This window comes from Marmota flaviventris, chromosome 9, assembly GCF_047511675.1.
Source record: "Marmota flaviventris isolate mMarFla1 chromosome 9, mMarFla1.hap1, whole genome shotgun sequence".
NCBI lineage: Eukaryota > Metazoa > Chordata > Mammalia > Rodentia > Sciuridae > Marmota > Marmota flaviventris.
In genome coordinates, this window is record NC_092506.1 from 80,869,206 (window position 1) to 80,882,130 (window position 12,925).

Sequence of the window (12,925 nt, forward strand, 5' to 3'; positions counted from 1 at the left end):
CTATTTCAAAAAAGAAATATTTCTCTTATCAATGGGCGTGAACTTGAGCTCCTTTTAAGAATACAGATGTAAATTTGTCTTTCCCTTTACTAAATTTCGGAGTAAAGTTTTATTGTGCTTATCACAGTGCTGGAAAATCTTTTTTTCCTTTCCCTTTGTGACTATAATTGTAGACTAGTGGATTTTTATTTATTCAGTCTTAGTCAATTATTGTCATTATTCTTTTTCTTCTGATGTTTGCAGTATCTGAAATTTTTATCAACAGCAGACTTCAAGCTGGCTCTATTTTCTCATTGCTTCTTGAGCACATCTTTGTTCTCTAGCCCAGGTATGACCCAGGCTCACTGTGACCTCCCTGTTTCCACATCTGGAGTCTCCAAAGAGCCCAGATTGTTTTTAGTGATGAATTTTTCTTGTAGACCAAGATCTGGGTGATTATATTTTTAATTTAATTAGAAAACATTATTTTAGAAAGAGATCTATTACCGAAGCTTCTAAAGGCATTGGGAAAGAACAGTGTCTTTGAGTATGTTTTGAATTGGTTGTGAATATGTGTATTGAAGGGAGGGAAAGGATTTTGGTTTAGGTTGTGCAGTGAGTATCTGGGGACCCTGGCGGTATACCCTGTGAAGGAGCAGTGTCATATACACAGAATATAGGTACATTTGTATCTCTGTTCACTCAAACAAATACAAATATGAATGCTGAGAAGTCTGGGGAAATGGGACTGTTTAATCTTCTCAAATATAGAAGGTCTTTCTTTAATTAATCCAAGAAAATAATGTGTGTGTGTGAGAGAGAGAAATAAAATCTTATGAGAAAACCGTTTCTATAGTGAAAAGAATGGACTCTTTTCATGTACTTACAGATTTTAGTTGTCTTGGATTTCTTATTTGTATCTCATTTAATCACTATAGTACCTCGTCAGGGTAGAAGTTATCTCTGTTTCACAAGTGAGGAACATTGAAGATCAAGGACTGAATAATCTGAGCAAAGTAATTTAATAGTTAAGGGAAAGAATCGGAGTTTATGTCAAGGTCTGTCTAATTCTGTAAAGCTTATGATCTTTCTATTGTGATATTTAGCTTTCCATGAATATACCTTCTCTGTTTTCACTCTTTTCTGTTAAACTATTATAGACTCTAAATTCTGAAATGTAAGCAACCATAATCTTTATAGAACTGCTAAAGAATAGTTTGTATTGAAACCCCTGAGATGTTATAAGGGCTCATATCTCTGATATCTTATACCATATATATTTTTAAAGCATATTACTTCCAGGTGCTGTGGTACATACCTATAATCCCAGCGGCTTGGGAGGCTGAGACAGGAGGATCGCAAGTTCAAAGCCAGGCTAAGCAACAGCGAGGTGCTAAGCAACTCAGTGAGACCCTGTCCCTACATAAAATAAAAATAAGGCTGGGGGTGTGGCTTAGTGGCTGAGTGCCCTTGAGTTCAATCCCTGGTACCCATCCCCCCCCCAAAAAAAAAAGCATATTACTTTTGTTTTTTGCATGGCTTTCAGAGAAAGTGTACCAGCTGTGGGAGAAAGTCAGTTCCTTTTATCTGTAGTCATGGGACTTCTTCCTTTAGTGGGTGCCCTTTTTTCATTGCTCTTTTAGCCAATCTCAAGTTAAAAAGCAAATCTTTGATTAATTCTCAATATTATACTTTTTCCCTTCTGAGCTTGTGTTGAATTTTTTATGTCAGTGCTACTACTTTATAGTTTTAGAAGTATTTTTTCATACATTATTTGATTCCTACAACAATTGTCACAATTGGTGCATTATAATTATATATAATAGTAGGATTCGTTGTTACATATTCACATGTGCACACAATATAACAGTATAGTTTGGTTAGTTTTGTTCCCCAGTACCTCCCTTTTCTCTCCCTTCCTCCTTCCTTGTGGTTCCCTTCCTCAGTTGTACTGGTTTCCCTTCTATTTTCATGAGATCCCTCCCCACCAGGCTTTTCCCCTGTTTTCTTTCTAGCTTCCATATATGAGAGAAAATATACAAATGTTAGTCTATTTTTTCTAGTTCTGTGAAGAAAGTTATTAGCATATTGATGGAGAATTTATTGAATCTATAGATTGCTTTTTGGTAGTATAGCCATTTTAACAATATTAATTCTGCCTATTCATGAACGAGGAGGTCTTTCTTCTTTCTTTAATTTCTTCATTCAGTGCTCTACAATTTTCATTGTGGAGATCTTTCATGATCTTGGTAAGATTGGTCCCTAGTTTTCTATTTTGTTTCTTTTTTTGTGAGACTATCAATGGAATTGTTCCTGATGTCTTTTTTAGCAAATTCATTATTGGTGTTTAGGAAAGTTATGATTTTTGTATTTTAATTCTGTATTTTGCTACCTAATTTTCTTGAAAAAACCAAGGGACAGAGAAGTTATAGTACATTGCTATGGTTTCATAGCTAGTATATTGTGTAGAAAGAAGAGACTCAACAGAAATGTTATTTCTTTGTGAACATTCATTTTGTTATGTTATATACAAAATGATTAGAACTTCTAATGATTAGGACTGTTACTTTGAACTCCTTCAAGGCAGGAGCCATTATTTTATTTTACATTTCAACATCATTTACTGTGCCTACCTCTTTCACGTATAGTAGGTACTTAGGAAATTCCTTTAGTTGGTTTAATTAGATATCAGTACATAATAAATTATAGATTGAATCTGCTTTGGTGAGAAAGGCAGAAATATGAGAAAAGGAGTGAAAGAAATAGTGTATTTATCTTTTTGAGAGTTGTTTTGTTGTGGAATAAGTATAATTAAATGTTGGCTAATGGTTCGGGACCAAAAATTAATATACATCATTAAATATTGAACTGTAGTGGAATTTTTGTAATTAGATATGGAATAGGATATAAATAGTGTGTGTTTGTTCCTATGAATTAAGTTCTTGTAATTTGATTTGCCCAGTCTTCTAAACACTTTTACTCAGATGTTTTAAAATGGAATATATCTCTGAATTACTTGGAAGTTGAAGTGAACTTCTAAACTGAAGTAAAAGATATTGATTATATTAAAGACACTTGGAAAATGTTTTGAAGTACTAGTGGATCTGGTACTTTTGTTAAAATTCATAATAATTTAACTTTGGAAATAGTGATTTATTTCATTGTGAGTTTTAGCTAATGTCAAATGAGTTTACTGATTGTACTAGTTCATTTTCTATTGCTAATAAGATAGTACCACAGACTGCGTATTATAAAGAAAGGTTTATTTGGCACTGTGGTTCTGGTGCATGGTGGAAGGACTGCATCTGTTGACGGTCTTCTTGCTGGCAGAATCACAAATTGAAAGCCAGGTGCAGTGCTACATGCCTGTAATCCCAGCGGCTCAGGAGGCCGAGGCAGGAGGATTGTGAGTTCAAAGCCAGCCTCAGCAATAGCAAGGCGTTAAGCAACTCAGTGAGACCCTGTCTCTAAATAAAATACAAAATAGGGCTGGGGATGTGGCTTAGTGGTTGAGTATCCCTGAGTTCAATCCCCAGTACCTCCCCCCCACCCCCCTACCCCCTGCAAAAAAAAAAAAGAATACCAAGTTAATGTTTGGGGCCTCATATTGCACCAGATAGGTAGTATGCAAGTAACCAAATTGACTTTTATAGCAGATTCATTTTGAAAAAAATTCACTGATGATTTGAAAGGGTTTATCCATTCCTTAGAGGAGAACATTCCTTAGAGATCACTTCCTGGTGATCCCACCTCTTAATATCATAATGGGGATTAAATTACAATATAAATTTTAGAGAAGACAAACCATATTCAAACCCAAATTATAGCACTGATTAAAATGCAAGTTGTTTTTGTGTTTGTTTTTACATTGGATCCAGCGTTAAGTGAAAATTAATGCTTTTAACCTAAGCTCTCTTTTTTATGTTTGTGTTTCAGAACATTGAAGTAAAAAGAATTTCTTCAATGAAAACCAGTAGTTCTACCTACCATCATATTTCTACTCTTGTGAATAGAGAGATGGTCACAAAGCAGGTGATTGACTTATTGTTTATTCATACTCTCACTTTATTATTTGTGTTCACTGAATTCATTTCTATTTTGGTTCTGTGTCTGGTTTTGCCAGATTTCAAAAATTTGAATAATTCTACTAATAATACTAGGACAATAATGATCAAAATCATGTAAGTATGTTTTGGATTTTCATGTCAGATATGCAGTGTTTTTATATGAATAAAAGAAAGTAGATAGCTATTTAAATGGCTATCTTTTAAAATGGTGGATTTTAAAAACTTTTTTATATAAAGTAATAAATATATGCTCTCTGTGAAAAAATTTGGAACTATGCACGTAAGTGTTAATTAGGGAAAGTACCAATGATTCCATGACCAAAGGGTAGTATGGTTAATATATTTAATTCATTAATTTGTCTTTATAAACATATACATATGTCCCCCCATGGGATTTGAACCAAGGTCCCTTTACCACTGAGCCATATCCCCAGTCCTTTTTATTTTTAATTTTGAAACAGGGTCTTGGTAAGTTGCTCAGGGCCTTGCTAAATTGCTGAGGCTGTCATTGAATTTGCGATTCTCCTGCCTTAGCCTCCCAAACAGCTGGGATTAGAGGCATGTGCCATTGTAGCTGGCTTACACACACTTTTAAAAATATTGTTTTTGCAATTCTGGGGATTGGGTACTTTATCACTAATCTATATCCCTAGTCCTATTACTGTTTATTTTGAAATGGATCTTACTAAGTTGTTGAGACTGGTCTCAAACTTGGAATCCTGCCTCAGCTTCACTAGTCATGGGTGCATCACATCTGGCTAAAAACATGATTTATAATAGCCATTTAATAGTTTATTATAGAATTTTAAAAATCATTCCTATGTTATTTTGGTTTACTTGCTTCTATAAATGATGTAAACATAATTATCTTATACTATTTATATCCACATCTGATTTTATATTGCAAATAGATCCCTAGAAGAGTAATTATTTCCAAACTGTATAACAGTTGATATAGGTAATTAAATTGCCTTTTATTTTTATTTTATTGATTCTTTTTTGCTGTATATGACAGAAGAATCCATTTCAACATAATTATACAAGCATGGAATGTATCTTATTCTAATTCAGTCCTCAGTATTTCTCCTTCCTCTTCTCTCCCCCATCCCCCGCTCCCTTCCCTCTACTGATCTTTCTGCTATTTACCCATAGTTATTATTTTTTTTTAAATCAATTTCTTGTGTTTGGACACATTGGTGAAATTCCCTGTGGTATACTCATATATGCACAGGAAAGTTATGTCAGATTCATTCTGCTGTCTTTCTTTTTCCCATACCCCCTCCCTTCTCTTTATTTCCGTTTTCTACTTCACTGGACTTTTATCCTAAACCCTCACCTGTCTTATTGTAGATTAGCTTCCACATATCAGAAAAAAAAAAAAAAAAATGGGGGCTGGGATTGTGGCTCAGTGGTAGAGCTCTCGCCTAGCACGGGCGGGACCTGGGTTCGATCCTCAGCACCACATAAAAATAAAGGCATTGTGTTGTGTCCATCTACATCTAAAAAATAAATATAAAAAAAAAAAAAAGTGAAACAACTCTGGAGCTGTGGCTGTGGATGTAGCTCAGTGACAGAGCACTTGTCGAGCTTGCGCAAAGCCCTAGGTTCAATCCCCAGTACAAAAAAAAAAAAAAAAAAAATCCTAAAAAATGAAACTCCTGCTGAATAAATTCTGATTGAATTGGAATTAAAACTTTAAACAAACAAAAAAAAACATTTGACTTTTGTTGTTTGGGGGTTGACTTATTTCACTTAGCATAATAGTCTCCAGATCCATCTATTTACTGGCAAATGTCATAATTTCCATCGTGTATATATACCACATTTCTTTATTTTTATGTGGTGCTGAGGATTGAACCCTGTGCCTCTTGAATGCTAGGCTAGAGCTCTATTCCTGAGCCACAACCCCACCTCCACCTTTTTTTTTTTTTCTATTCATCTATTTAAGGGCACCTAGGTTGACTTCATAGTTTAGCTATTGTGAATTGTGCTGCTATAAACACTGATGTGGCTGCATCCCTGTAGTATGTTGACTTTAACTCCTTTAGATATATACTGAAGAGTGGTATAACCAGGTCAAATGGTAGTTCCATTCCTAGTTTTTTGAGGTATATCCATACTGCTTTCCATAGTGGTTGCAACAATTTGCGGTCCCACCAATAATGTATGAGTGTGCCCTTTTCCCCACATCCTTGCCTGTATTTATTATTTGTATTCTTGATAATTGTCATTCTGGCTAGAGTGAAATGAAATCTCAGTATTGTTTTAATTTGAGTTTCTCTAATAGCTAGGGATATTGAACATTTTTTTCATAGATTTGTTGACTGTATTTCTTCTTCTTTTTTTTGGTATCAGGGGCACTTAACCACTGAGTCACATCCCCAGCATTTTTTTATATTTTGTTTAGAGACGGTCTTGCTGAATTGCTGAGGCTGGCTTTGAACTTGTGATCCTCCTGCCTCAGCCACCTGAGCTGCTGGGATTATAGGTGTGCGCCATTGCACCCGGCCTGGTATTTCTTCTTTTGAGAAGTCTGTTTCTTTGTATATCCTGGATATTAAAACCTTTCTGAGAAGAAAGTGGCAAAGATTTCCTCTCATTCTGTAGGCTGTTTCTTTGTGCTCTTGTTTCCTTTGCTATGAAGAAGATTTTTAATTTGATACCGTCTCATTTATTGAGTTTTTATTTTACTTCTTACCCTTTAGGAGTCTTGTTAAGGAGGTCAGTTCCTGAGCTCATATATTGGAGTGTTGGTCCTATGTTTTCTTTTAGCAGGTGCAGTATGTCTGGTCTAATTCCTAGGTCTTTGATCTACCTTGAGTTTAGTTGTATGCAGGGTAAATTTCATTATGTATTTCCAGTTTTCCCAGCACCATTTGCTAAAAAGGCTTTTTCTTCTCCTATGAATGTTTATGGCACCTTTATCAAGTATGAGATAACTGTATTTATGTGGGTTTGTCTCTGTGTCTTGTATTCCGTTGGTCTTAATGCCTGTTCTGGTGCCAATAACATGCTCTTTTTATTACTATAGCTCTGTTTTATAATTTACAGTCTGATATTTTGATGCCTCTTACTTCTTTTTGCTTGCTGAGGATTGCTTTGGCTATTCTGGGCCTCTTATGTTTCCAAATGAATTTCATGACTGCTTTTTCTATTTCTATGAAGAACATCACTGGAATTTTGATGGGAATTGCCTTGAATCTGTATAGTGCTTTTGGTAGTCGTTTTAGTCAGCTTTTTCACTGCTGTGACTAAAGGACCTGAAGAACAATTTTAGAGGAGGAAAAGTGAATTTTAGGGCTTAAGGTTTCACAGGTCTCAGTCCATAAACAGCTGGGTTCATTTCTTGGGACTTGAAGTAAGGCATCATGACAAAAGAGTGTGAGATGGAGGGAAGTGGCTCACATGATGATCAGAAAGCAGAGGGAGACCACTTGGCACATAAAAAATATATACCCCAAAGTCTCACCCCCAGTGACCATCTCCTCTAGGCACACCTTATCCATCTTAAATTATCGCTTGGTTAATCCCATCATGGGATTGAATTAGTGCTGGGGTTAAGGCTGTCATAACCCAATCATTTCTCCTCTAAACCTTCTTGCATGTCTCACACAGGAACTTTTGGGGGACATCTTATATCCAAACCATTACCATACTATGGCCATTTTGATAAGACTAATTCTACCTATCCAAGAACATGGGAGTTCTATCCATCTTCTATAGTCTTCTTCATTCTCTTTCTTAGGGTTCTATAGTTTTTATTGAAGAGGTCCTTTACCTCTTTTGTTAGATTGATTCCCAAGTTGTTTTTCTTTTTTGAGGTTATTGTGATTAGGATGGTTTTTCTAATTTCTTTCTCAGTAGATTCACCATTAGAGTATAGGAAAGTGGTTGATTTATGTGTTGATTTTGTATCCTGCTACTTTGCTGAATTCACTTATGAGTTCTAGAAGTTTTCTTTTAGAGCTTTTTGGATCTTCTGAATAATAGGATCATGTCCTTGGAGATTGTTTAAGCTCTTCTTTTCCTATTCATATCCCTTTAATTTTCTTTTCTTGCCTAATTGCTGTGGCTAGAGTTTCAAGGACTGTGTTGAATAGAGGTGGTAAAAGTGAGCATCTCTGTCTTGTTCTTGTTTTTAGAAGGAATGCTTTCAATTTTTCTCCATTCAGAATAATGTTGGCCCTGAGTTTGTCTTATATATCCTTTACAACTTTTGTTTCTTCTGTCTCTAGTTTTTCTAGTGTTTTATACATGAATGGATGCTGTATTTTGTCAAATGCATTTTCTGTATCTGTTGAGACAATAATGTGATTTTTGTGTTTATTTATGTGGTGGAATACAGTTATTGATTTTTGTATGTTGAGCTAATCTTGCACCCCTTGGATGAACCCCACTTGATCATGGTGCTCTATCTTTTTATGTGTTTTTGTATGCAGTTTGCCAGTATTAAGAATTTTTGCATCTGTGTTCATCAAGAGTATTGATGTAAAGCTTTCTTTCTTTGGTGTGGCTTTGTCTATTTTGGCATCAGGGTGATATTGGCTTTATAGAATGAGTTTGGAAGAATTCCCTCCTTTTCTATTTCATGGAATAATTTGAGGAGGATTGCTATTAGTTCTTCTTTAAAGGTCTAATAGAATTCAGCTGAGAATCCATCTAGTCCTGGGTTTTCCTTTGTTGGTAGTCTTTTGATGCTTCTTCAGTTTCATTACCTGAAATTGATCTGTTTGAATTGTCTGCATTCTCTAGGTTTGATTTGGGTGGGTCAGATGTCTCTAGGAATTTGTCAGTGTGTTCAAGATTTTGTAGCTTGTTGGAGTATAAATTTTTTCAAAATAGTTTCTAATAATCCTATAGATTTCAGTAGTGTCTATGGTGATATTTCCATTTCATCATGGATTTTAATAACTGAGTTTTTCAGTCTTTCTTTTGGTTAGCTTAGCTAAGGGTTTATCTGTTTTGTTTACTCTTTCCAAAAACCATCTTTTGTTTTATTGATATTTTGACTTTTGTTTTTTTCAATCTCAATTTCCTTGATTTTTAGCTCTGATTTTTTTTTTTTATCTTTATTTTGTTTCTGTATGGTGCTGAGGATCAAACATACTGTCTCACATGTGCTAGGTGAACGCTCTACCACTTGAGCCTAGCCCCTAGCTCTGATTTTAATTATTTCTCATCTACTAATTTTGGTGTTCATTTGTTCTTTCTCTAGAGCCTTGAGATGTAATGTTAGATTGTTTGTTTGATATCTTTCTATTTTAATGTATGAACTTAGTGCTATGAACTTTCCTCTTAGAACTGCTTTTATAGTGTCCTAGACATTTTGATATGTTGTATCATTATTCTCATTTAGTTTATTTTTCTCCTGATTTCTTCTACTATCTATTCATCATTCAAAAGTGTACTATTTTAGTATCCACATGTTAGTGTGATTTCTACTTTTTATCTTATTATTGATTTCTAATTTCATTCCATAATGATCTGATAGAATGCAGGGAATCATCTCTATTTTTTTGTATTTGCTGAGAGTTGCTTTGTGGCCTCAATATGGTCTATTTAAGAGAAGAATCCATGAGCTGCTGAGAAGAAGGTGTATTCAGTCATTGATGGATAAAATATTCTATATATGTCTGTTAAAATTCATTGTAAAAATTTTAGTTTTGTAGCATCTTTATTTAGTTTGGATGATCAATCCAGTGATGACATAGGTGTGTTGAAGTCACCCAGTATTATTGTGTTGTGGTCTATTTGATTTTTAACATTTAGAAGGATTTGTTTGTTATATGTAGAAGCTCTGTTGTTTGGGGCATAAGTATTTACAATCATTATGTCTTGTGTGATTCCCTTAAGCAGAATGAAATGACCTTCTTTGTTTCTTCTGATTAATTTTGGCTTGAAGTCCACTTTATCTGATATGAGAATAGTGACCCTGCTTGTTTACAAGATCAATGTGAATGGTATGGTTTTTTCTCCATCTTTCACTTTCAGTATGTGGATGTCTTTGCCTTTGAGGTGAGTCCCTTTGGAGACAGCTTATTATTGGTTTTTCTTTTTCTTTCTTTCTTTTTTTTTTTAAATCCAAACTGCCAACCTATGTCTTAGTTGAAGAGTTCAGACCGTTTACATTCAGTGTTATTATTGAGTTATGTTTTTTATTTCCTGTCATTTTGGTTTATTTGTAGTGCTTAAATTGAATTTGATTCTCCTTTACTTGACTGTTCTCCTAGTATATTTCTTCTCTGTTCTGCTTTTCACGTTTATTTTTGATTGCTTCTTCATGGACTAGTTTATTGAGTATGTTTTGTAGTGTAGGCTTTTTAGTTGTAAATTCTTTTAGCTTTTGTTTATCATGGAAGGTTTTTATTTCATCTTCAATTCTAAAGCTTACTTTTTCTGGGTGTAGTATTCTTGGTTGGCGTCCATATTCTTTCAGAGCTTGGTATATTATTCCAAGACCATCTAGCTTTTAGGGTCTAGGTTGAGAAATTAGTTGAAATCTGGATTGGTTTCCCTCTAAATGTGCCAGTCTTTTTTATCTAGGAATTTTAAAATTCTATCCTTATTTTGTATGTTAGGTATTTTCATCATAATGTGCCTTGGAGCAGATCTGATGTAATTTTGTATATTTGGAGTCCTGTGCCTCCTTCATTTGAATTTACATTGCATTCTTAAGGTTTGGGAAATTTCCTGATATTATTGTGTTCTTTCAGTTTGTATTTCAAAGCCCTCATCTATCCTGACGAATCTTAAATTTGATCTTTTAATATTATCCCGTATTTTTGATTATTCTGTTCATGGTCTCTCTTTTTTTTTTTTTTTAAAGAGAGAGAGAGAGAGAATTTTTTAATATTTATTTTTCAGTTTTTGGCGGACACAACATCATTGTTTGTATGTGGTGCTGAGGATCGAACCCAGGCCGCACGCATGCCAGGCGAGCGCGCTACCGCTTGAGCCACATCCCCAGCCCTGTTCATGGTCTCTTAACATCTTTTCTCTGTGGTCAGCTTTATTTTCTAGATTATATACTTTGTTTTCAAGGTCTGAAAATCTATCTTCAGAGTGGTCTAGTCTATTTGTGATGCTTTTCATTGAATTTTTAATTTGGTTTATTGATTCCTTCATCTTAAGGATTTCTGATTGGTTGTTTTTCAGAATGTCTATTTCCTTAGTGAAGTGATCTTTGACTTCTTGTATTTTTCTTGATTTCACTCCCAAATCATCTTTTACCTAATAGTACAGTTTAACTATGAACTTTTCTAAATTCCTTTTGACATTTCTTCCATTGTGGTGTCAATAAAGTCTGTTATTGAGGCATTTGGGTTGTTTGGGGTGTTTTGTTCCCTTTTATTTTCATATTGTTTGTATGTCTACACATTATCAGTATGGTTATGACTCCTTTTTTAAGTGAAGGACTACTTTTTGAACTTCTTAAGATCCCTGTATTGGGTGAATATCCAGAAAATGGTATTTTAATTCACTGTGTGATTTCTGCTGATCCCAATATCAGCCCAGCTTTAAACAATGCCTCTGAGCCTATTTGCTATAGTTGCTTCTGGCCAAGGCCTCAATATATTCAACCTTATAAGAATAAAAGTTATTGAAGTTGATCACTGCTGTTCCTCAAGTTCAGGTATATACCTATGGTAAAATTCTCTTAATTTTGCTTTTCCTTCTGTGCCTCCCATTTGTGCTGTGAGGAAATCTGGAACTGCTGCTTAGCTCATCTCCACCATCTTGCCTCTCCACATTATTTTGTAGTTATACAGTTTCCAAAAGGGAAATGGTCAGACCCTGTATGTCCTCTGAAGCTTACTTGCCATGTTCTTGTTACATAATCATGAAGAACTTTTGATAGTAAATTGTCTTTTTTAAAAATATCAGTAATATGAAAATGGTTGTCTTACCATACCATTGCCTGCATAGAATACTATGGTTTAAAAATAGCTGCCAATCTTAAGAGTGATAAATGATATATTGTTATTATTATAATTATTAATTCTTTGTAATAGTGGATTTTAATATTTCTGCTGAATACTTTTGGTCACTAGGAAAATAAGGTATCAGTAGAGTATTTGTGTGGAGTTTAAAATGCAACAAATGTACATTTTGGTTGACTGCTTAGTAGCAAGTGTTAACCATGCTCAGTTAATACCTAGCATGCATATCATCATCATAGAATGAACCCCTGAGAATTGAGATTTATTTAAAAATTATACAAAATATAATTATGTTTTCAATGTCATTGTAATACAGGTGTAATAACTAGTCTGTTGCTAACTTGCCCTCTTTGTTTCTATACTGCATTTTTGCAGTTTTAAATAGATGTTTCCTTTTAGTTGAGATTGATGAAGAAAGATTTTTCTCCTGTCTTCATCAACATAAGTGATAATGTTAGATTAAGTCATTAAGCTTGCCTTTTTGATATTAGCTAGACCTCTTTCCTCTTCAATTTCTGGACTTTTTAAAGATTGGACCAGAAGTTAAAAGAGTTTCATAACAGTAGTACCCCAGCCAGAGCATTTTGTACTGATTAAAGAAGATGCTCTCTGAATATTTTCAGAATAGATTGATGATTTTACAGTTTTTATTCTGATATTTTATTGCTGCTTTACTCCCTCACTTAGGTAAAAATCTGTTCTTAAATCTTGGATTTAAAAAGTAACAACAAGCAATGAGCTTTGCTTTCAAGATAAAATCATCTCTGAATTTTCATCTTTACCTCACATGTATAATAATTTAGCATCTGCTCTGGAATAGAATGTTCTGATCTTAACAGCAAGTATAATAAAAAATTTGTGTATTATTGTCATAGATGTTTGAGTATTTTTCTTCTGGAGTTTTTTTTTAATAAATAAACTGCTTTTGTTTGTTCAGTA

The 12,925-nt window shown here is 34.2% G+C and overlaps 1 protein-coding gene across 7 annotated transcripts in view; it reads left to right on the plus strand.

The window, feature by feature from the left end:
- Cep295 (centrosomal protein 295) overlaps positions 1 to 12,925 on the plus strand; it is a 58,213-nt gene that overhangs the window by 10,220 nt on the left and 35,068 nt on the right. For 6 of the 7 annotated variants that reach the window (XM_071616603.1, XM_071616605.1, XM_071616604.1 and 3 more), the window contains exon 6: positions 3,916 to 4,011. In XM_071616603.1, coding sequence (XP_071472704.1) covers positions 3,916 to 4,011 — 96 coding nt within the window. Of the gene's footprint in view, positions 1 to 3,915; positions 4,012 to 12,925 lie in introns of those variants that run through there. The other variant, XM_071616608.1, reaches the window with a different exon arrangement.